Source organism: Ostrinia furnacalis, unplaced genomic scaffold (genome assembly GCF_004193835.3).
Source record: "Ostrinia furnacalis isolate ACB-3 unplaced genomic scaffold, ASM419383v2 OfSCF7387, whole genome shotgun sequence".
Classification (NCBI taxonomy): domain Eukaryota; kingdom Metazoa; phylum Arthropoda; class Insecta; order Lepidoptera; family Crambidae; genus Ostrinia; species Ostrinia furnacalis.
In genome coordinates, this window is record NW_021137626.1 from 360,540 (window position 1) to 385,213 (window position 24,674).

General features: G+C 36.8%; 1 protein-coding gene across 1 annotated transcript in view; it reads left to right on the top strand.

Moving 5' to 3' along the window:
- Rbp6 (RNA-binding protein 6) overlaps nt 1–24,674 on the top strand; it is a 291,681-nt gene that overhangs the window by 197,448 nt on the left and 69,559 nt on the right. The window contains exon 3 of the mRNA XM_028320469.1: nt 17,275–17,356. Coding sequence (XP_028176270.1) covers nt 17,275–17,356 — 82 coding nt within the window. The remainder of the gene's footprint in view (nt 1–17,274; nt 17,357–24,674) is intronic.

Consider the following 24,674-nt stretch of genomic DNA (forward strand, 5'->3'; position numbering starts at 1 on the left):
CTAAAAGTTAAACTGCCACGGCCTGTGAAAGTCCTGAACACGAAGTAAATCATAACAGATTACATCCAATATAAGTCAAATACAAATCTGAATAAGCACAAGTATTTTGGAGTCTAATTTAATTTAAATGTAGGCAACCCAAGTGTCTCCGAAATCACAGGGACTTCCATTGAGGGTAGTTTTCCTGAAATTGGGTCCTTATTTATAGCCCGTCTCGAGTAAGTAGGCCTAACATATTATGCCACATTTACCAACCAGTGAATCCGTTGTTGGATTCCCGGCATCTGTCTCTGTCATTCTTCGTCAACTTCAGATCCGAATTCAATTTTGAACAAAAGGCGGTGTATAAACAATCAGCACAACCCACGAATAGCTGCGTGAGAACACGGAACTTAAAGTAAACATAACTTGAAGGCGTTATAAACATGCCTTTATCTTAACCCTCGACAATCGCGCTGAGTCTCATAGACTATGGTAATAACTTTATTTACAAATCAAAAGTTTAATATTTTAAATTTGTTAGTGGTATAAATACCTACGTCATCAAAAGTACCGAAAAATAAAATATGTTAAGCAGGTTTATTTGTAAGATTAAAGGTTTTAACAAAAAAAATCACGACAAATAAGTACACCAATCAATCAACATGGAAAGCATTGGGGGAGGCCTATGTTCAGCAGTGGACGTCCTATGGCTGAAATGATGATGATGATGAAGTACAACAAAATGTATGGTTTTTTATGCGTTACAAGGCAGGTGTTTGACAGCAATCGCACGTTAAGTGAGATGCAGTCTAGGATGGTAGATATCTGCCCTGTAAGTGCCTATTTAATCTCACCTTACTGTCTACGCATTTTCAGCATGTGAAAAACGGTTGATAGACCAAAATTACAGGGTTTACTAAAGTAGATTATTCCGGGTATGACAAAACTATTTTTAGCGGACGAAGTTCTATACTTAAAGTTATACGCAACTCTATTTTCATCACGGCCGGTTAGACCCGACGCGACTAAAACTGTAACTACTTCCACACGACTAATCAAAGGTTATACCCAACTTAATAAGACCACAACAGTTTATTCATGTCACCAGGTGTAGAAAGTCGGCCTAACGTCCCAAGTTACCCTCATATTATACCTAATACGATATTTAGATGCATTACACTAGGGATGTTATGGATATGTAGTTTCGGTTATGGATACGGTTACGGATATTGGAATAATATTATACCGGTTGCGGTTACGGATATTTTTTATTTCGGATATACCAAAGTTTCGGTTACGGTTACGGATACCTGTACTTCAGAATTCATATGGCACAGAAGAGATTTGTTGAGATTCGATCAGTCACGCTCTTTTGGTCTCACAAAAAAGCTTTCATCTTATGGAAAAAGGTTCATGCACTCAAAAAAGCGGTTACGGATATTGTTTTTATTTCGGATATCCGAAAATTTCGGTTACGGTTACGGTATCATGCCTGCATTACACTCAGGTTTACGACCCGAACTGAGGTGGAGAGCTTGCGTTTATGAATCTTTGAACATCTTTTAAAATCCGGATTGCGATGTTTTATTTTACGCGGGTTTTAATGCGATGTACGTAATCATTGCCGCCTTTGATGGGGTAATTTTAAGGTGAAGGTATATTGTCCGTTTTTATTATTAGGGGCATTTGTAAGGTAAGTAAATCTGAAAAAAAAAAGTTTAACGTTGAATATTAAAAAAGTTTATATTAATACCTACGTCTAGGGGAGACTGGCCCAAAGCGGGCACTCCGCCTAAAGCGGGCACCCCCTCTAAACTTACACTCATTTGCTCGACGTGTTGTCTTGTCTTGTTAACGTTATCCCCCCGCCCCGCCGCTCCCGCGGAAGTCGTTTGCGCCACCTCTGAGTGACATTTCAACACCGTGGACAGCGATAAACGAAATTCGTCAATTTTATTTGAAAAAACAAAGGTATGTTCGTAGTGTTTTGGATTAAACTGAGTGACGCACGTTATTATCAATGTATTGCGTAATGTGTTGCACCTACTTTACCGTGTTTTAAGGATATTTCCTTGAAAATATTTAAAAGGAATTATAGTTTATGTTTTATGAAACGTAGTGTGGCGCAAAAGGCAAAGTGAGCAGGGCAAAATGAGCATGCTCACTTTACCTCTTCATAGCCATATAAACTAACTTGCTTTTATTGTTAGTCCTCTATATTTATAGTGTAGCTATAGCTATAGTCCGTTTTTCTTTGCTAGTCGAACAATGTAAACAATCTTTTTATAACTTTTAATTTAATATCAGTGAAAAAAAATAATAAATTATATGATTTGAAAAGATATCGGTGTTCAACGATGACTTACCTATTATGTAGGTTGTGAGCTTTGTGTTTATCTTATTTTAAAACGAATTATTTCGTTAAAAAGGAATATTAAGATTGTTTACAATATTGGACAAGCAAAGAAAAACAGACTTTAGTATAGACATTAATCTCTTATTATTTGACTTTTTAGATGGTAAATAAATATAAAAGAAAATCACAACAAGGTTCTTGGAGTGAAGCTGTAATACTTCAGCTCAAAAGCTTCCAAATACTAGAAGATAATGATTCAATACTGCAGTATTCAAAGAGAGTTCCTTCTGATTAGTTTTACGTTTTAATTTTTATGTCTAGAATCTATTTTTTCGCAATAAAGAAAGTATGATTCTCATTCTGTGTTTGAATAGAGACATTCCTTATTATTCAAAGGTCAAAATTATAAAGCAAAAATTTAAAAAAAACTATTGCCCTCTGCATGCCCGTTTTGCCCGTGTGCCGGTGCTCGCTTTAGGCCACCCCCTCGGGCAAAGTGAGCAAGTGATAGTGTTTCGTATTTGAGTGCCTACTTTTTATATATTAGACAAATGAATGATTTGAAAACGCCATGTCAAACTACAATAAATGTAGTAACTAATCACGATAAAAGCTTATTCCGTTTTGCTTATTCTGTATGTTTTTTTCCTACTTTACCTTAAGGTGCCCGCTTTGGGCCAGTCTCCCCTACGTAAAACGTATCAAACTACCTATTCCGTTTGGAAGAAGAAAAGTTTACACCTTTTTTTTAGTTGCGTGTGAATTAATACCTATTTAGTATTTGGTTTTAAATAGTTCAGTAGTAGTAGAAGTAATACACAAAACAATTATATAGGAATTATATTAAGCAATCATATATGGTAAAATAATGTCAAATACGTCAAGAAAAAATAGGGGATTTAAACTAAAAAACCTCGATCACGAATCGAAAAGGTTCGTGTGGGTGGACATACAGATGTTAAAGATAAACATTAAATTCAACTAATATAAAATTGCTAAGGAACTTTCTATTCGGGTTTTGGTAACTTTTAATTAAAATAAACAAAAAATCCTCATGTCCTACATTGATTAAATTTTACAACTCCTGAAACAAACGAACCTCATTCCTTTTGCTAAACGAATTTCACGCACAAACCACAGAAACATAATAGGAGCGTAATTTATCGTCACTAGTTTATTTAATTGCGAATTCTATTTTCAATTGTAATTTATACCTACCGCGATAATTTATACCCTGCGTTAGTTCGGTACTAGTTACAGACTGCTGAAGTGAGCATTGCTTTGCTATAATAGACATTTGGCCTAAAATCTTAGTGACGATAATAGCATGAGACTGGATATTCTAGTGTTGTGTGCAGTTCATTCTGCGCTTCCTGCAAGCGTTGTCTGATCCCATTCACGTTTGCGATAGCTAAATGAATGGATGTCACGAAATTAGCTACATATCGCGTGCCAGGACATATCTCATACAGGCGACAGTCCCCTGGGTGACAGGGATTACGACAATTACGCGGCATTACCTGGCAGTATATTATTCGATTCAACTATCTACTCGATTATTGTTTACGTGACATCCGATGATTTAGACCGTTTGATTAAAGGGCAAGGCGGTTTGCTGCAAGCGAACACAATGTCTCACCACTGATCTGTAGCTCTGTCAAGATCGTTTAGTCCGACGTTTAATTACAAGTAGGTAATTAAGTAATTATTGAATTATCGCTGGTGATAAATTGCATTAAGCGGATTGCTGTGAAATTAATATGTAAATTAAGGCTGCTGATAATGACGTGTCAACAGCAAACGCCAGGGATTTATGGCAAGGCAAGTGGCAATTTAGAAAAGTTGCAGCTAGTTTTTTGTTTTGATGAAGTGAAAAGCGGGGCTTCAATATTTTTATCGTCTCTAGAATGAATATCAGGTTATAATTTATTAAATATTTTACCCTTAAAAATCAATACTTGAGTACTGATTTGCACATTTGTGGCGGTGTTATTAATGCAGCAAAACACATAACAATCGAGAATGTAGAGCTGATCAAAATTTTCTTAGCAACTAGACCATTCAGATATGGGTCAAACACTTCCCAGTAATTTATTGTGAACTATCACAGCGATTGCAGCTGTGCTGTTTCAATTTAAGGGCGCGGAACTTCGCGGGATGAACTTTGGGCAACTTTGAGCCTCGCGACATTGTCGGCTAATCTCCAAGCAGGCGTGTACCTAAAGACGCTGCATGTACCTAATGAGGAGTTTGAAGTGTTCACAGAGTGTGGTATTGCAGCTATAAGTAAGTCATAAGTAAATAATAAAGAAAGGGGCGTTCCTACAACAAGAATATTTTTTAGCTTTAATTTCTGTTCCTTAACGATTAAAAATCTTGTCAACCGGTTAAGGTGTTAAAAGAGATGCCACTTTGTAACAATAATGTGCAGATTGATTTACTGTTGACTTTGGTCTACGGAACTTTTCGTGTGCTAATTCGATTCACACTAATCTTGTCCAGTTTTTCAAGAATTCAATCTTCCAAATTTCCAACCCTAGATTCAAGTTTACATTTCCTCTTCCTTCTTCTTTTCCTCGATTAAAATTACGTCACTAAACTTTAAAAACGTCACTAGCTTAATGTGTATCTGTCTTTAATAACCGCAGTGTCGTGTTTCAACTTATTTACAATTTAAATACACGTAGATAGCGGCCGTACTCGCAAATATTTTAGCCGGTGACGGTGTTTTTTTTCTGGGTGGCAAAATAAATAGGCAAAAGACTTTTGGTTCTTGTTAAAATTGAATACGGTGTTTACGTAACCAGACCCGTAGTCCTGATTTTCTTGGAATACCGTAACTTGCAAATCACTTGGAGAATATTTTTGGTTGTCTAAATAACTTTTATTGTTTCTGGAAAAACTTTTAATCCTTACTGCGAATAAGAAATATCATCTTGAAATAAATAATAACTTTTTAATGGTAAATATGGACAAAGTATGTGTTCTGGAGTAGAGGCCACGTACCGGAAAGTGCAGCGTAGGACGCACATTCACAAGGTGGACCGACGACCTCGTAAATGTAGCAGGAAGGCGCTGGATGCCGGGTTCCACAAATCGGCCATTGTGGAAATCATTGGGGGAGGCCTATGTTCAGCAGTGGACGTCCTATGGCTGAAATGATACTCGTAATAAATGATGATGGACAAAGTACCTACGGATAACTGTTTGGAACCCGCTATATTTGTTACTTACTGTTGATGAATAATCGAAAAACATAATCGAGAGCTGATCTGTATTGATTAAGCCATTACCAACTAGTTTACTGCTTAAAGAAGACAAATGGACGAGTTGATGGCACATTCAGCAATTTACATAACAGCCAATTCGCTACACTCATAAATTGCATCCAATGATACGTTGTAATAAGGATTTACTTGACTGTCTACATTACAAATGGTCTTGGCGGGACTTTAGTCAAACGATCAGTTAGGACATTGGACACGTGTAATAACTAAGCTAAAACCCCAGAGTTAGAGGATTGTGGGATGATGTTAAATGCTATATGAACCGATTGTGATCTGCAAACTGCAGTTATTCAATTTAGTTAGGTGCCCCTTGGAGTCGATGCATATTCGATTGAGAAAGAAGGAAAATGAATTTGGAATAGAAAACAACTGAATGAAGATAAGAAAACAAAACACGGGCTAGACCTGGCTGAAAATACGCGGCATTTAAAAAAATAATTAAATAGTTCAGAACTGGGGCTTTATGAAAAATATTCCTTATGCAAGGCCATATAAAAGCGAAATCTGTTTTTTGTTTATTACTCGTGATATCATCCCTTGAATACTTTACATTTAGTTATACAGCGCGTAGGTATGCGAGCAGCAATAAACATCGCTAACAACCGTACGTATGAAATCGTAAAAACAATATATAGCGATCGTGTATATTATGGCCGAATCTGAATGTGTCAGTGCGTAATTTATCGCGGTACGTGTTTTTTGTGGGGGCTCTCTTGACCTCATAAAATACAGAGCCGGTTCCAGGGTTGAAATCAGAGGAGAGGGCCCTCGAAGCGAGCTCTGCCCGCGGCGCTCATCGAAAGTGGGAAAAACAAGCGATCGCCACTCGACGGAGACGCCCCGGATGACACTTCACACGTCGTCGTGATTTTTACAACGTTTCCACTCGACTCTGTGGCGTTTTTAGCTCGTAATCACTTTGATGTGCGGGCTTCTCTTTCGCACGGCTCCGTTTTGAGTACGGCTCTGGATTAATAAGTCCTGCCTGTTTGAAGTTGGCTCGTTGAGACTGCGGGGGTGCGCAACGATGGATTTGTTTCAACTATTGTTTGTGATGAAATGTCGTGAGAAATCCGTGACAGATGTTCGCCTCAAAATAATATACTCTCACTCAAACATTTATTAAGATATCTTTCGGCAACTTTTTAGATAAATTGACAGTTCTTTGTAACGAACGTTCGTCTGAGTAGAAAAAAAAATAGTGTCAGCAATTTCAATTTTAAATCTATCTCACTCAGACAAATTTCCATTTTAACAACTTTCAGAACTTTTATGATAGAGCCGCTGGATATAATAAATATCGCGCTAAAACTTGCGCATTTATATAAACGTTTATCATTTCGCTCATACGTCCATGCCATAAATTACAAAAGTAAAAATATTACGGCGTACATGTTCGTGTAACAAAAAATGGTAGTCAAATATTTGAAACTCAATTGCTCCCTGCGGAGGGCGAAGAATTTCGAGAGCGGTGGTCTCCGGACCTTTTAGCTCGGAGCGCTCACTGATAAGTTTTAGGGCCGATATCCATCAAAATTGAGAGCAAAGGAGGTTGTAAGAAACATCCGAACCAAAGCAAAGTACCTAGTTACGGCGTTGCATCGACTCATGTGTTCATCCTGACAAAACTCGTAGCACTCTCGTGGCTTGTGTCAAATACGATATGTGTCTATTTAACAATGCTACCATCTGTTTACAAACTTCTTTCAGAAGAGCGAGTTTTATATAAAAATCTACATTTACCTAATTTTACGAAGCTCTACAAACTCTACAAAGAAATTGAGTATCCTGGTACAGCGATAATAGATTTTAGTTTATCATAAAAGACTTCATTCTTCTTGTTGTATCCCATTCCTGGAATAGGTACGTAGCAAACGCCAAAGAAATAGATAATCGGTGAAAATGTTTTCAGAATCGGAAATAGTTCAGTTCCAGGAAGCCTCAAACGAAAACATTGTCGTGTCAAAAAACGTGAACATTGTCACGTGTTTGTAAACAATTTTTGGGCTACAAAAATCTTTGTTTTTTTTTTAAATACCTGCACTAATAAAGATTTTACTGTGTTTAGCGTCTCTGCGTGTGTACCTGCTATGTTCTCCTGAGTTTGATCCAGTGGAAATTTAATAAATTAAAAATAAAGTTTAATAAAATAAATAAAATAAAAAAAACACCAGAAACCAGTGGAAAGGGCCTGGATGCGGGCAGGCGCAGGACCGGTCGTGAAAATCCGTGAGACCTTTGTCCAGCAGTGGACGGAATTAGCTTGAAACAAAGTTTGACACCAGAGTAGCAACTTCAATAGTCAACCCACACGATGAAAGAAGATGACTTACAGTTTGTTTCATGTAAATCTCACCATCTCCTTGTCTACTGGGCTGATTATTCAGTATTTACGTGTCAATTGTAACGGACGCGCGCATTCGGCCGAGTGAGAGCTTCGCAGATTGCGACGTACGTGGCTGGCAGACGGCCAACCGCAATACACATTTAACGGCATGATTTTATACGCAGGACACAATTTTAAAGTACTCTATAAACGTTAAGCTCAACATTAAGTAACAGGAGTACTTTGTCACCCCGCTTTTTTGGCTTATCAATTTGCGGCTATTTGGTGTATTTAGTTTATTGCGAAGATTTATGGGTCTGGTGAACTTTGTTCTGGATTGGAACTGAAAACCGCTTTAAGACGGTTTACGTGCCAGAGAATTGGATTATAATTATGAATTTTGCTGGTAATTAATTGATTATTAATCGCTAGAACTCTTAATTTATGATTAGTGCATGTTATGTAATAATACACACAGCTTTTGTATGGAATGCGCTTATAATTAAAAATATATATTTTACTTAAATATTATTGAGTAACGTAATACAAAGGATTATATTTTAAAAGACTGAGCGACCTTTGAACTCCAAAATTGAGTAAATATTTACGTGTGCCAACTTACACTAAGTGGTTATTGGCTGCAGGCGATGCAAAAATATCAATACCTACCTACTCGTATCTGAAAAAAGTTTTCAGTTTTCATAAAAATTTAATATAACGTGCTTTTAGTTAAATTAATATATTCTATTCTAAGCTAGCTGTTTCTGAATAGAGCCGGAATTTCCTTAGGGCGTCAAGTAAAGGCCCAAGTATGCTTTGCTTGACACTGTCAAACCTTGCTCATATTAGCTGTTTAGCACGACTGAAATATTTTGATAAATCCAATCTAACGTGTACAATATTATATGATACAATGTAAGTGATAAATTAATAACCTAGCATTCAACATTTAAGCCGATTGACTGTGCTAAATGGCCAGTGTCCCGACTAGAAACAAATAAAAAACTAATTGATTGAAATTGGTATAAAAAGGAAAAAATATTGTATTTTCCATTTAGTGCTGAACGTAGCAAAACAATCAGGTGCGTTTACGTAATATTTAGGAGAACTTATCAATATAAGCTGCTAAGCTGTATTATAAATAACCCATCTAATACTTAATAATTCAACAATATGGAATAATTAGAAGACAAATTGTAGAGACTATTTTTGCAGTTTGTGACACTCACAAATTTATTATAATTGATCAATACTTATATAAACATTTTGATGTTCAAGAATTGCGCATTCAAGTACACCTTTAGCGGGCACGTTTATTTGCTGACGATACTAGAAATTTTCGTCAGGCTAAGTGCCAAATTTATAACATTGGGCTGTAGTACGCGAGGTTTTTACTCTAATTGCTACAGTTGGAAGGATTGTTAAAGATAAAATATGCAACCCAGTCTGTTTTCGTATACATTTTGATTGATTGCTTCATTAACTTCGCGCGTTGATTGCGATTGTTATGCAGACAATAGAAGTGTTGCAAAACAACTGAATTTAACAAGCGAAAGTCAAAAACATTTACCGAAATTTCAAGTCATTAGCAAATGCTAGGTACAAACTGTGTCCATTAAAACATCTACAATCTACAAATAAAATAGTGTGATGAACAATTTTGCATTATTTTATTATAGTAGGTATAAGGTTTATTTGCTCGGTCCATCGGAAAGTATAAATAAATAAGTATTTACTTACTCTAAAAGCAAAGAGAGACGAGCTGTTTTATAAAATAATAATTAACATCAATGTAAAAGTGAAAAAAAAGAATGCTAGTCTATTCGCAAAATATATTGTTATTGCAACTGCAATGCAGATTTCCCTCCCCTGATCTGATACCAATTATAATGACACGTTTTCCGTGTCCATTACCTTCAAAATGTCGGATGCATCCGTATTTTCAGCACTTAATTTGCCATCCCATTTGGGTATCAACATTGTTTCTATGCGATGCGATTTCGGGGAGGCTAGCTTCCAATTTTATGCTGGTTGGGCATGCCGCAGCCGGCCCGTACGATCGTCGAACTTTGATAAAAAGGCAAAGCAAAACAAACTACGCGCGTAATAAGGTAATGTCCCACTTTATACACACAAAGATGTTTTCTTATGCGACCTTTGTAAACGTAAGTAATGCGATCGGGAGCAGGAGAACGGGATTACTCACATTCGGCGATCGTCTCTTGTTTTGCAGATTACGTACACAAATGGTTTTCGTGGGTGACGTAATTTTTACGAAAGAGCGAATAATTATTTTTTTATTTAGAATCATGTAATCGAATGCCATTCATTTGTTTATTTTTATAAAGAAATAAAAAGTAACAAATTAATGGGTAAAGTACCTACCTAATTCGTTGTGAAAGAGATAAACATATTTTTTACTCTAATTAATTTTATACCTATTTTCTGTTCGCAAGCCAGTCCACGTTTTATATAGGCGGTCACAGCTTGTCTCCATTCGCCTTAATTGCACATGACAAAATGTTATCAGCATCGAAAATGGTTGACTGTAATATTTCAGGAGTCCGGACAAAAATGAATCAACAAAATTATGTGCCCCAATCATAATGATTTGCCGAAATAAATTTATAAATGTTCAGTTCGACGATTTTGATTCGCTTCGACGCCAGACCACAAGTTGTTCGCTCACTTTTGTTGAATTCCGCACCAAAGTTAGTAGATTAAAACTGCCAATTAGGAGCATTTGAATTCCAAGTTGTTTTAGAATTCCCGTAATTATTGTCGGATGAAAAAGTACCGAAAGGGCCAGAAGGGATATTAATGACATTACCCCCGGCAATTACTGGAAGTTTGTGTATTGTCTAATTATCGTGCAGTTATTGCAGTTAATAGATTTTTTGTAAGTGCCTAATTGGAGCATTTAAAAGTTTTAATGGCCTTGTCACTGTATAATTTTGTTTCATAAAGTACCTTTATAAAATAGTGGCAGGAATGATATTGTTAGTATTAAGCGACTAAAATTATTAGTCATTAGGTACCTATTATTTAAAATAAGTTCACATTTACTTACATTCCATTGTGGAATCTCTTACAATATCATTTCTCTTTGAATAATACCTACTGTTACATGCCTGAAGCCTTGATTCTATCTTATTAAGTTCAGAATCGAGCCAATTTCAAATAATGCAAGCACTGTAACATATCTGTAACAGAGAACATTAACTTCATCAAAATTATGCTTTGAGCATAATGATGGTAGGTATAATTCAGTAGGTAGCTACTAGTTCGGGAAGTGTGGCAAGTTCCAATTTAATGGTGGTTGAACAAGTGCTGCGTCGGCCTCCCCCCACCGAGCCCCCACACAATATAATAATTATTATTGCAACGTACGTAACCCGTCATTAAATTAATGCAGAATAGAGATGCTTTTCATTTTTGCAACGTAATTTTTAGCGCGACACACTCCAACATTCCTTTTTTGCTTTTTACTTTTTTCCTTCGTCTGGATTACGTTTACCTGTGACTCTGACCAGCCAGCATTATCGCAGAGTTCAGATCACCGAATACAAGGAGACTTCCCTGGAAAATTAAATCTCGGAGTGGAGCAGAAAATCCTCTACATTCGTGTCGGACGGACAAAATCTCCAATCCCTATTTCTTGAGAAGTGCGGCCGAATAATTCAGGTACAAGTGGTCACACTTTAACGTGGAGACACCGTGTTCTTAATGCCTTAGTTGTAGGGTTTAGAATTGGGTGAAATATTGTATCTGTCAGTGTGGTTGTACCTCTACAAGTTGTGTTCGAATGAAAATGCTACTCGGCAGCCAAATGCTAATTTTATGGTGGTTGAACAACTGTGCCGAAACCACCCGCGGTGTCCTTCGCAGTATTGCCTCGTAGGCGTCATCTAAATAAAATGTACATCCTGTAGGAGCGAAGTAACAAGGGTTGTTTTTGCTAGTTTAGCAGATTGTCTTCAACAGTGATTAATTAATTACGACCACAATAACGTGGAAATCTAGGCATCTTCTGTCCGATTTAGATTACTGTTAAATTCAACGTGGCGTTCATAATATAAATCTATTTTAATAGACAATATCCATTTTAAATCTAGTGTTTAGTCGTATGGTTTTAACTATCGAAGTACATAATATTTGTTCCAACAGAATTAAAAACACGTCGACATTTTTCACGCAACACCTAATTCGTTTTGCATTTGTTTTACACAAAATAAAATAGCAACGAGAATTATTAGCGCGGTAAAACATGCTGTATTGAATAAAAAAAATGAACCAGATGTAAACTGACGATATTATAATTTGTTAACGTCATTAATCCAATAAATATTCTTATGGTTCAACTTTTACATCTGTATGTATCAGACTTAAATCGCCCTTGACTTGAGTTCGCATCTCGCTCCATAAAACGGACTCAACAAATAGTGCACTGATGAATGGTAGGTACAGTCAGCATGCAATCGTTACTTTTCATTACGGGCCGATGTGCAGCCGCCGCGGATTAGAAAACTTCGCGAAACGTCTAAAATCGACTCTAAAGGCAGACTAACATTTGGTTTAGTCGGATTGAAGGCAACTTTAAATTGGAATGTATCCCACAATAAGCCACTCCTGATTGGCCTGTTTGCCCGTAATTAGTATTAATCGGACGTTTATGGCGCTCTGTAAAATATCACCTTGATTCTAATGGTATTGGACGGTGAGATCTTTAAGCTGGGATAATTAAAGGTGTTTTCAATACTTCTACAAAATTATCCAAAGATTTGGTACATGCGGTTTTGGTTTTTGGATCTGTGAAGAGTTTACAGACACAAAAATAATGATGTATCATGAAATAATAGGTAATAAGTTTTACAATACCTGCAGGCTTTTAATTAATTACCACGATTTTATCAATACAATAGCGGCAGACAAAACATTCTCTGCAAATCTAAACATTGATTTGGCTAATTAATATTCGATTGAGCCTCACCTAATTGATTGCATATTTATTTGAATAACATCAAAATTAATCAAAATAATGCGTCGGTTACTGACCGGAAATTATGTAAAATACGCCTAAAAACACGGACGTGGGAAATCAGCATATTCATATTTTCATTTTAGAGGGAACCATTCCGCCCTATCCATTAGTGACTCACGCTGCGGCGTGGTCGCAAACAAATCTCGCGATGCTCCTTGCATGTATTTAAGGCTGACATTTGAGTCGTCGGCGCGCCCGCACACTTTTAGAAAGTTCTGGAAGGGATTCTGACGGTTGCTGATTGACAGATGTTGTCTCAGAAAGGGTTGTGGTTTTTTCAGTCTTTTAAGAGCGATAGCACTTCCAGGTTATTTTCGTGTCGATATTGACAGCTATGTATCAATGACAGAGCAGAGTGTGGATTTATTTGCAAGCGGTATAAAATATGTTAAGCATTATTAGATCATTTAGGTTATTTTATATTGTAACTAGCTTTCCGCCCGCGGCTTCGCCCGCGTGGAATTTTGTCTGTCACAGAAAAACATTATCGCGCGCGTCCCTGTTTCAAAAACCGGGATAAAAACTATCCTATGTTCTTTCCCGGGACTCAAACTATCTCTATGCCAAATTTCATCAAAATCGGTTGCGAGGTTTAAGCGGGAAAGCGTAACAGACAGACAGACAGACAGACAGACAGACAGACAGACAGAGTTACTTTCGCATTTATAATATTAGTTGGGATTAATATTATCGTGCAAAATAAAAATAAATACTTCCCCCAAAACAACACTTATATTTTTACATTTGAATTGTTTTACTTGGCACCTAGTCGTAAATTTTAGAACAATGAAAGATCTTACCGTGAATTTCCCAGTGTGCGGCCGCGTTCATCAGGCCAATATAAATAGAGGAACACGACACTAAATACTCGAGGTTCTTGTTGAGGCAAATCTCTAGTGCAGAGCAGTGCCACGATAAATTACCGGTGCTCCGTATTTCACTTTGAGCACCCGTTCAAATAGCACCTGCACGAATAGCACCTGGCCTATTCCACTTCTAGAGCACCTATCGATATTTTGGGCAGGTGCTCTAAGTGAACTTAAATTTATTTTTACCACAGAGTACCTACAACGCAGCAGCCTAGTGCTGGCTGCTAATTTTGTTAGACAGGACGTTATTAATTTCACCTCAAAAGAACCTTACAGAAGGTCAACATAACCTTACAGGAGCTATTTCGATGCTTTTTTTCGGGACTACCGAGAAAACTCTCAAAAATAGCTCCTAACAAGAGTAGGTACTACGGCAACTTAACCAAGTTGAATAATTTAATAACGCCCTGTCTATCATACACAATATTAGCAGCCCGCACTAGGCTGCTGCGTTGTAGGTGCTCTAAGTGGAATATTCATAAAAATAAATTTAATTTTACTTAGAGCACCTGCCCAAAATATCGATAGGTGCTCTAAGCGGAATAGGCCAGGTGCTATCCGTGAAGGTGCTATTTGGGCGGGTGCTCATAGTGGAATACGTCCTCAAACCAGCTGCAGACTTTCAGTCATTTGGGGAAACGGCTCTTATCGTCTTACTTTTATGGACTGCGAATCGAAAAGGCTTCAACGTTACAAAACGAGACCCTTCCATTGTGTGGAAGTGTTGACTGAATGTACCATGAACGTCCTTTGTCGCTGTAGCAATACGTAACATTTTATGTTACGAGAAAAATGGTGGACCCACTCAAGCAAAGATTTTCTATTTCTGTATAGATAATTAGGGTGATTCTTGGTAAAAGATTTGTGAATCAATTCACGGTTTTTGTGGCACGTTTTTACGTGAGTTTAAAGGAAAACTCTTGCAGAATAGATGACCGTAAACAATTTATGTAAAAAGAACTTTTTAGGAATTTCTGTAACGTTATAATAATCTTTTAATCTGCCTGATTACTTCTAATTGAAAAACATAACGCTTCAAATTTTTGATGAAATGAAATGAGATTTATTGATTAAATATGTTAATCTAATTATTAATTCATGTAAATGACCTGTCTATCTGATAATATTTTCAAAGTATTTAAACCTATTAAGTCTCTTCCTACGCTATTTGTTATAATAATAATAAATAATAATAATAATAAATCTTTATTTGCCAGTAAACATGGTATACAAAGATGGAATATTCATAATGTTTCAGACATGTTTAGCCAGAGAATTAAGCATGCAAATTATAGTAAAGAAAACTCAAAACAATGCTCAAAGTTTAGCCGGGCCTTACAGTTAATAATTCTTTAATGTCATAGAAGTTCTGTGAGACAAGCCAATTATAAAGATGCGCCTTAAATTGATAAATATTTAATTCTTTAAATTCTTTGGGTATATTGTTAAAAACCTTTACGCACATAGTCAAACAGCTTTTGCTGTATTGCATGGTTTTTGGAGTATCTTGCAGAACCAGTCTATGAGGATCTCTACTATTTCTGGGATAAATGTCACAAGCCCTCAAAAACAAATGCTTATTTTGCATTACAAATAAACTTATCTCTAGGATATACAGTGATGTTAATGTCAGCAAGCGAAGTTTCTGGAATAGTGGTCGACAGGATGTAAGCGGTGGAACACCACATATTGCTCTAATGCATTTTTTTTGTGCAATGAAGGCTCTTTTGATATTGGTACTGTTTCCCCACATCAGTAACCCGTATCGTAATATGGATCCTACATATGCGTGATAAATGGTGATTGCAGTTTTAACATCAGTGACGTTTCTCGCTTGCTTCAAGGCATAAACAAACCTATTCACTCTATTACAAATATTATCTATGTGAACTTTCCAATTTATATCTTGATCTATAGTTAGTCCCAAGAATTTCGTTTNTTTTTTTGTGCAATGAAGGCTCTTTTGATATTGTTACTGTTTCCCCACATCAGTAACCCGTATCGTAATATCGTAATATTGCTTCAAGGCATAAACAAACCTATTCACTCTATTACAAATATTATCTATGTGAACTTTCCAATTTATATCTTGATCTTATAGTTAGTCCCAAGAATTTCGTTTGTTTTACCTCATTAATTTTTGTGTCCTTATAATGAATGTCAAGTTTAATGTTTTTAATATTATATTTATTGAATTTTATGTAGTTAGTTTTAGTCAAGTTAATTTTTAGGTTGTATTTGTCAAGCCATTTTAGTAATAAGTCAATTGTATTAATAATTTCATTTTCATGTTCAGTAATTGTATTATTGGATGTCACTACTACCGAAATATCATCGGCAAACGCTACACATTTATGGTGTGACACGTCAAAAATGTCATTTAAATAGAGAATAAATAAAATTGGACCCAGTACGCTACCCTGGGGCACACCTTGTTGGATATCTTTATATTCAGATTTGTAAGTCACAGACTCGCTGTTTTTGTCTATTTTGTCAATGACAACGCATTGCTGTCTGTCGCTAAGGTAAGACTTTATCCAATTCAGTGCAGGACCCCTTATACCAACTGCTTCTAATTTAAGTAGTAGCAATTTATGAGAAACGTGGTCGAAGGCTTTGGATAGGTCAATGTATATGGCAGTGGTTAAGTTTTTGTTGTTGATATTGGTCAGAATAAACTTCATAAGGCTATGAGTGGCTAATGTCGTGGATTTATTTTTTTGGAATCCGTATTGTTCATTACTTATAATATGATATTTAGTACAGAACTCCACTAGCTGCCTATACATACATTTTTCGAAAATCTTAGAGAACACTGATATCAACGCAATGGGACGATAGCTATCCATATCCTCAGTGTTCCCTTTTTTGAACAAAGGCTTGATGATTGACGCTTTAAGCAGTTTTGGAAAAGTACCCGAACAAAACGATGAGTTTATTAAAAACGTTAATNTGTTTAAGCATACATTATCTTACTTGTCTTTTTTTTTCAAATTTCAGTTAATTTTATTTATGGCAATCCCAACTAATATTATAAATGCGAAAGTAACTCTGTCTGTCTGTCTGTCTGTCTGTCTGTCTGTCTGTCTGTCTGTCTGTTACGCTTTCCCGCTTAAACCTCGCAACCGATTTTGATGAAATTTGGCATAGAGATAGTTTGAGTCCCGGGAAAGAACATAGGATAGTTTTTATCCCGGTTTTTGAAACAGGGACGCGCGCGATAAAGTTTTTCTGTGACAGACAAAATTACACGCGGGCGAAGCCGCGGGCGGAAAGCTAGTAACTTAATAATTGTGAAAACACATAAACAAATGCACATTGCAGTCAAATCTTACTAAAGTCCACCAAAACCGCAATTTATTTACAGTTTTCATAGAGCAATCAAATTAAGTAATATTTTCTCTTCTTTGCAGAAAGCCTCCGGGACTACTTTAGCAAATTCGGCGAAATCACAGAAGTTATGGTTATGAAAGACCCAACAACAAGGCGGTCGAGGTATGTTCCGACTTATTACTTAAACTACACGTAACTTAAAAGGAGACATCATTTCAAAGGGGTTTTTGAGAAATGATGAGGTGTAGGCTGTACCTGTAAGATTTCAAAGCAAACACGAAGTCATTAAGTTTACAAACAAGATATAGATATTGTCCGATATTAAGCAATGTCCTCTTGTCGATAGTCAGTAATGACTATCGACATGATATGAGAGCTACCTACTCAACTCAAAAATTAAAAATTTTAAAAATGTTACTTATTAGTGTTATTCTAACGAAAAGGCAATGCTATTCTGCAAAAACTCATTATTTTTTTGCAAAAAGCATTTTTACACGTCCCAGTATTAATCCTACCAATGCTTCGGGACAGTAAATGGACCAGTACTGAGAAGAAGCAGCGCAAGAAACCAGTCACTAACGCCCGTATTCACGAACCGTGCTTGCTTAAGTGAAGCAGTAAATCGAACGCAGAGCGTTGAATAGAAAGAAAAAAAGAAAGAAAGAAAGAAACATTTATTGCCATGGACATCACAAAAGACAAAAGAGGTAAAATAAAAAAAAAAAGCAAATAAGACAGAGGTGACATAAAACATACAATGAATGAGCAAGTAAACTAAGCAGTGCCACCCTGTCGCACAGCGATGCCCATCGCAATGGGACCCCACTCAGCATATGCCGTGGCCCCCGGTGAGGGAAGCCACGACGCTGGTTTTCAGTGTGCTCCATGAATAGAGCTCTATGATTGGTTCGTGTGTCACCCTGTGCGTCTACGCGCACTGTGATACCTCATAGTAATGTTTGTGAATACGGGCGTAAATATCTATAGGTAATCGATGTCTAAATTATTATCAAAATTGGTGTAATGGTTGGACGTGAAAATTTTACGAACAAAATTAATTTATGTGTGCATTCTTCCCTGATTCAGAACCGAAGTTCAAACGATTAGTCAAACATGGAAGAAGGGAATGCTTTTACAGCATAGTTAGGAAGTGGACGGCAGGTCGCGGCCAGACTGGCCAGCAAAGTTATTGGTTTGCAAATAAGTTTCATTCTATAGAAGCATACTCATTTCGAAATTTGCGGTTACCTTTGAATTGTAAGCATTTAAATGTTGGACTTCAAATTTAGGAACTTTACAATAGAACTCGAATTATTCCAACTGAATTAAGCATCGGACGAGTTGAATGAGTGGGGATTTCGGTATTCACTTTAGCAGACTGCTAAACTAAATTCCTTTAATGGCTGTATTGCTTTGGACATAGCTGGAATATTTCGTTGCGTGTTCTCAACTGACCCTTGCTTGCTAATGTTGGTTTATATTTACTGTGTAGTTAGAGAAACGGATGCCAACGGAAATTCCTGTTTGAAAAATCAATCTTGGACTGTAGTTTTAAGGATAAAATTAACATTTTATTTTTGTGATTTTCAATTAAATAGCACTTGCCAGACATTTCATTAACAATCACTTAATTTAAATATCGTAAAGAAATCAGTTTAACAAAAAAAATACTGGCAGCTACGATCATACGTCACTTTTTTATTTTATCTGACATTCATGTTCGTTCGATTTTCGCGCGCTTGGTCGGTCGTCTTTTGTTTTTCGATCGTGTAAAAGTCGATTTTGGTGTTGAATAACATTTAAAAAGATACATAGAAATGCCATAGTATTTTTATCAACATTTTAATGGGGTTTCTCTTACAATAAAATAAAATAATAGATACTTGTACCTATAACATTAAAGTTACATAAAGTATATTACGTCCAGTTCTAGCAACGAATCTAATCCTTTAATTCACTGGACGTTAACTATAGCCCGTAGCCGATACCAATAAGCATAAACAAAAGACGTTTACGTTAGATTTGGCTGAGGCAGCGTAACGGTTGGCAGGCTGCATTCAGGGCCAGCTGAGCCTCCAATATCAGTCCTAGGATATTATTCCAGGACCGAACCAGGGCAATATTGAGTTGTGGAACCGACGATTCAAGGGGGGACGCGAACGGGGAAACTTTAGCCCGACACTTTGACAACTTATTTCTTGTCTCGGAGTTGCTAAGCCACTCAGTTTGTGTACGTAGTGGTCTGATTGTTGCTCACCGAGATAGTGATTGTAATAGCTGGCAACAAGTTCTCAAGGGTATAGGTTGTTTTCATTCTCTCGTAAGCTGTGCAGGGCTGCCAAACATAACATTTTGATCTTAAAAAAATACATCTAAAATTGGCACTTAACTTCATGAAAATAAATAAATTAATATAGATTTTATCTAGTAAATTTAACTCATGTAGGTGATGGTTTAAAGAAGTCGTTCTAATACATATTTAAACTTTCATTTAAACCTTAAACTTGTATTTCGATCATGTCACTTTGTTACGTTTTCAGTTGTGAAGTCATTATAAAGATAGTAAAGTGTTTTTAATCATAAGACACGCCATAAAGACTTAATGTGAATTAAAATACGTAACTTTATTTACTCATATAACTTTAGAAGGCAGTTTAAAACAATTTCGGGCTATCAACTTTCACGTGCGCTTTTACATGCACTCAAAAATGCACTCTAATTCCAGTTTTTACGGTCCATTTACGTAAATTTGGTAGTGTCCTGCATTATTTTTTCGGTTTTAAATCTTCCGCGACAGAATACGGGAAGGCACGAAAGTTTGTAGGTCGACACCTTATCACGGCAGTAAATCAAGCGGACATCGTCCTAGGCTGTATAAGCAGTGCCATGGAAGTGATAGCAATTTAAAAGTTCCCTTTATACAACGATATTAAGAGCGTAATACCAACTTGGATGATGGTTGGTGATGCATAATGTTAGTCAAGTTTGGGCTATGGTTCGGGCACTATTGGGCGTAACCCGAGTAGGTCATAATGTAAATTGAGTGCCTATACTAGAATCAGGTAAGTAGGTATAATGCACTAAATGATGAGATGCATTAAAAGAAAATAAAAATAGCTCGCGGAAAATTATGCTACTAAATATTGAAAATAATAATTTGTTTATAATGAGAGACTTCATATCCTTTTTAATTATGATATTTGTATTCGTTATTTTTTATCAGACTCTTGCTTACACGATTCGATTTCCTACTTTTATTTAATAGGTACCTATCTATTATTTATTAAAAGTTGCGTGATATGTTGTACAAACGGCAGCAGATCAAGTTAAACACTGTAGCTTCTTATAGGCGCCATTTTGCAACAAAAATGTGTTATGTACAGCCTGATGTGCCCCCGACTGTACTGACGTGATTGCTTGCTTAGCAGACAGGACGGTATGCATTGGTTTCAATCTCGCTCTACGTAACTAAGGCAACTTGCGAAGTGTCCACACACGAACTTGGCCCCTAATTCTTCAGATCAAAGCTCTGAGTTTGCCCATGACTCGCCCCAACTACAGCTTATGCAAGCTAAGTAAATCAATATCGAAAGTCAATGAATCAAGAGTAATATATTCGGGTACATAATAAATGTGCGCTACCTGAAGGCAATATCTGAAAAATTTGCCTCCTCGATATTGCTTACAAGGGAGTTTCCTTTCTCCCCAAAATTTAATGCGTCGTTCGCATTTTTATAAAAAGAAGTAGGTAAGTGAAATAATTTGCGGTTGGTGCTTTATTTCCTTTTATTTATTTTAATGGTAGGTCTCCTTTTGTTTTTCTTTTCGGCTTAAGGCGAGTAAAGCGAACCAAAAAAATATGTTAAATCTGCGTATCGTTATAAATGTCGGAATTTAGCCGAGGTGTAAGTGAAACAAATTGGGTTCGTTTTGATTGCCCGAATGAAAATTAATTAGGGTATTTTTCTTTTGAAATTTTCCTTAGTCAGAATTATTTGTATCTATGTGTGGTCGCGGAAAACAAGATTTGTAATCATTAAATATTTAAACGCAATTTCATTAATGTTTCGGAGAAGAAATGCAGCTTTATTTCGCGGATAAATTGTTGACGATCGTTTATTAAATTAACGGTTTTATAATTCGCTCGAATCAGAGATTGATAAAGCAAAAATTCGGGGTAGTGTCGTGGTTGAGTGAATAACTTTGGGGTTTTCTGATATATGCCGGCTGAATGGGAGTCTATATCATAGCGAGGGCTTACGGCGGCTTTTGGCGGGCGCGTCTCCATTCACGCTCGTTTCATTCGTTTCGTTTTCAACTAAAAATCTAAAATCAATAAAGGATCACGGCATAAATGCAAAGATTACTGTTCGCTTTCGTAGCATGAAAAATGTGCTACATGAGCCGTCCGAAATAAAACGGCGAATCACTATGAGGCTGTAAGTACCACCATAAAAGGAGGATCCGTTGGAATCGCTTCGGCAAACACCTACAGAGAGAAGCGGTGTTAAATGAGAGGGATTGCGATCCCCCCTCCCCGCGATCCTCTCGGCATCCCCCCTCTACTTAAGACGACGTCATATTTAGTAACAGATGTGCCAATGGAGAAAATACTTGTATACCCATCAAGCGAGAATGAGGGCTCTTGACTTGATTTTTATAATGATTAGGAGTTGAGATGTTGATGTTGTTCGAAATATCTGAATGATGCTATCGCCGAATAATAGATTAGTGATCATAAAATATTTGAAGCTAATTCTTGGCTACTGCTGTTCTTACTCAAATATAGTTGCAAATGTTGCAATCATTACATAGCGCTCTCTCTAGGAAAGTGTCTCTACGCCTTCCTTGGCAAGAACGTTACTAAGAATATTTTCAATTTTCATCTTGTACTAGAAATATTATAAGAATACCTCATACTAATGAGTAATTAAATGAAAAACTTAACCCGCTGGTTTTCATAAAAAATAGTGGATCCACGATGCTGTGTATGTCGCTATCACAAATAAACAACGCACAAATCTTTTGAAGATACAAAAAAATATAGCTAGGTAACTATCTGTTCACTAAAATGGTTCGGTTAGATCCAAGCCATAGATTGATCGAACATCCTATCAGATCAAAACTCTAATATTAGTTACAATATTAATTGAACCCGACAGCCGCTCGTATGATCAGTTCACTATCCCATCGCGGTGCAATACAAATGTGCAATCGGTCAGAATAATGCGGCGCGCGGCCCCGGCATTGTTATTACGTTAGTACGAGAGATTTGGGCTGCAGCGCTTACTGTTAGCTCAGCAGCTTCAGATATTGAAAGGCTTTCCGGGATTAAAAAGGGATTTGAGGAAATAAATTAGACTGTTTTAATACCTACTATATGCTGCCAGACTGTTAGGTATTGTCTTCATCGTCTATATTTTTCTGTTTTGTTGTCTAAACGACTTTTGACTAACTTTTTAAGTGTTATTTTATGTATGACACTCATTATTGTTGATACGGTATTGTTATTACCTTAGTACGAGAGATTTGGGCTGCAGCGCTTACTGTTAGCTCAGCAGCTTCAGATATTGAAAGGCTTTACGGGATTAAAATGGGATTTGAGGAAATAAATTAGACTGTTTTAATACCTAGTATATGCTGACAGACTGCTGGCTATAGGCTACATGTTAAAGCTTCATGCTGCAAGCTTCAAGTCATCTTCTTTTTTTGTTTCGTTATTAACTAAACGGCTTTAAATTAACTCTTCAAGGGTTATTTTCTGTATGACACTAATTAATAATTATATGACATTGTTATTACGTTAGTACCAGCGAGATTTGGGCTTAAGCGCTTACTAAAAGCTCAGCGCTTCAGATATTGAAAGGCTTTACACGGGATTAAAATGGGATTTGAGGAAATAAATTAGACTGTTTTAATACCTACCAACTACATAATACGCTGCCAGGCTGGTAGATATAGACTTCATTATTATGTTTCATTGTTAACTAAATGGCTCTAAATTGACTTTTTTGTGATATTTATGTATGACACTCATTATTGTTGATACGGCATTGTTATTACCTTAGTACGAGAGATTTGGGCTGCAGCGCTTACTGTTAGCTCAGCAGCTTCAGATATTGAAAGGCTTTGCGGGATTAAAATGGGATTTGAGGAAATAAATTAGACTGTTTTAATACCAACTATATGCTGCGAGATTGTTAGGAATTGTCTTCATCGTCTATATTTTCTGTTTCGTTGTCTAAACGACTTTTGACCAACTTTTTAAGTGTTATTTTATGTATGACACTGATTACTAATTATACGGCATTTTTATTACGTTAATAACAGCGAGATTTGGGCTGCAGCGCTTACTGTTAGTTCAGCAACTTCAGATATTGCTGCCAGACTGCTTGCAAGTTTTCAATGGTATATTAGTTTGTTACGAGTTGATTACAGTTAAAAAGACGGTGGTTTTAAGTGTTATTTTATTTGTATAATGCCCCTTTTTCACTATCAATCCCTAATTGTTAAGTGATCCCTATGAAAACAAATTGCCTGTTATGTGTTACCACAGGGGTCACTTAAAAATTAGGGATCTGATAGCTTTTTTAGAGTTAGGTAAATTTTCAATGCTAACTAAAGACAAAAACACTGTCCAAAATTATCTCGCGTATTCTGAAGCTACCAAATAACTTCCATATTTAGTGTACACTAAAACCCGCAAACAAGTACCTCGAATCATCTGTACTTTTCCTTTAAATTCTAATATAAAACTGCGGAGTGTACTCGTAAATTTTGCAACGCGGTAACGTTCATTACTAGTTCGATAATCGGTCTGAAGTAGCGTGGATGCATAATCAAGTAGACGGCTCTGCGGGGGCGGGCGGTGGGGGCGACTCGTAAAACTATTACACGAGCAGTGCGCTGGCTTCATTAATCGGCCATCGTATGAAGCTATCTGCGTTATGATATGACGGGAGACTAACGTGTTACGGGCTGGACTATTATCTAACTAGCAGGCCAGCGGCTGTCGAAATCTGCGATGGTTTGCAACTGCTGTTGTTCAGATTCAAATGCAAACTCTATAGGCCTTTTTAGGGCACTAATGGATGCTTATGGGTAAGGACTTGTAAAACTATTACAACGTTCTACGAGCAGTGCGCTGGCTTCATTAATCGGCCATCGTATGAAGCTATCTGCGTTATGATATGACGGGAGACTAACGTGTTACGGGCTGGTTTATTATCTAACTAGCAGACCAGGGACTGTCGAAATCTGCGATGGTTTGCAACCGCTGTGTTGTCAGATTCAAATGCATACTCTTAAGGCCTTTTTAGAGCACTAATGGATGCTTATAGGTAAGGTCTTGTAAAACTGTTACAACGTTCTACGAGCAGTGCGCTGGCTTCATTAATCGGCCGTCGTATGAAGCTATCTGCGTTATGATATGACGGGAGACTAACGTATTATCTAACTAGCAGGCCAGGGGCTGTCGAAT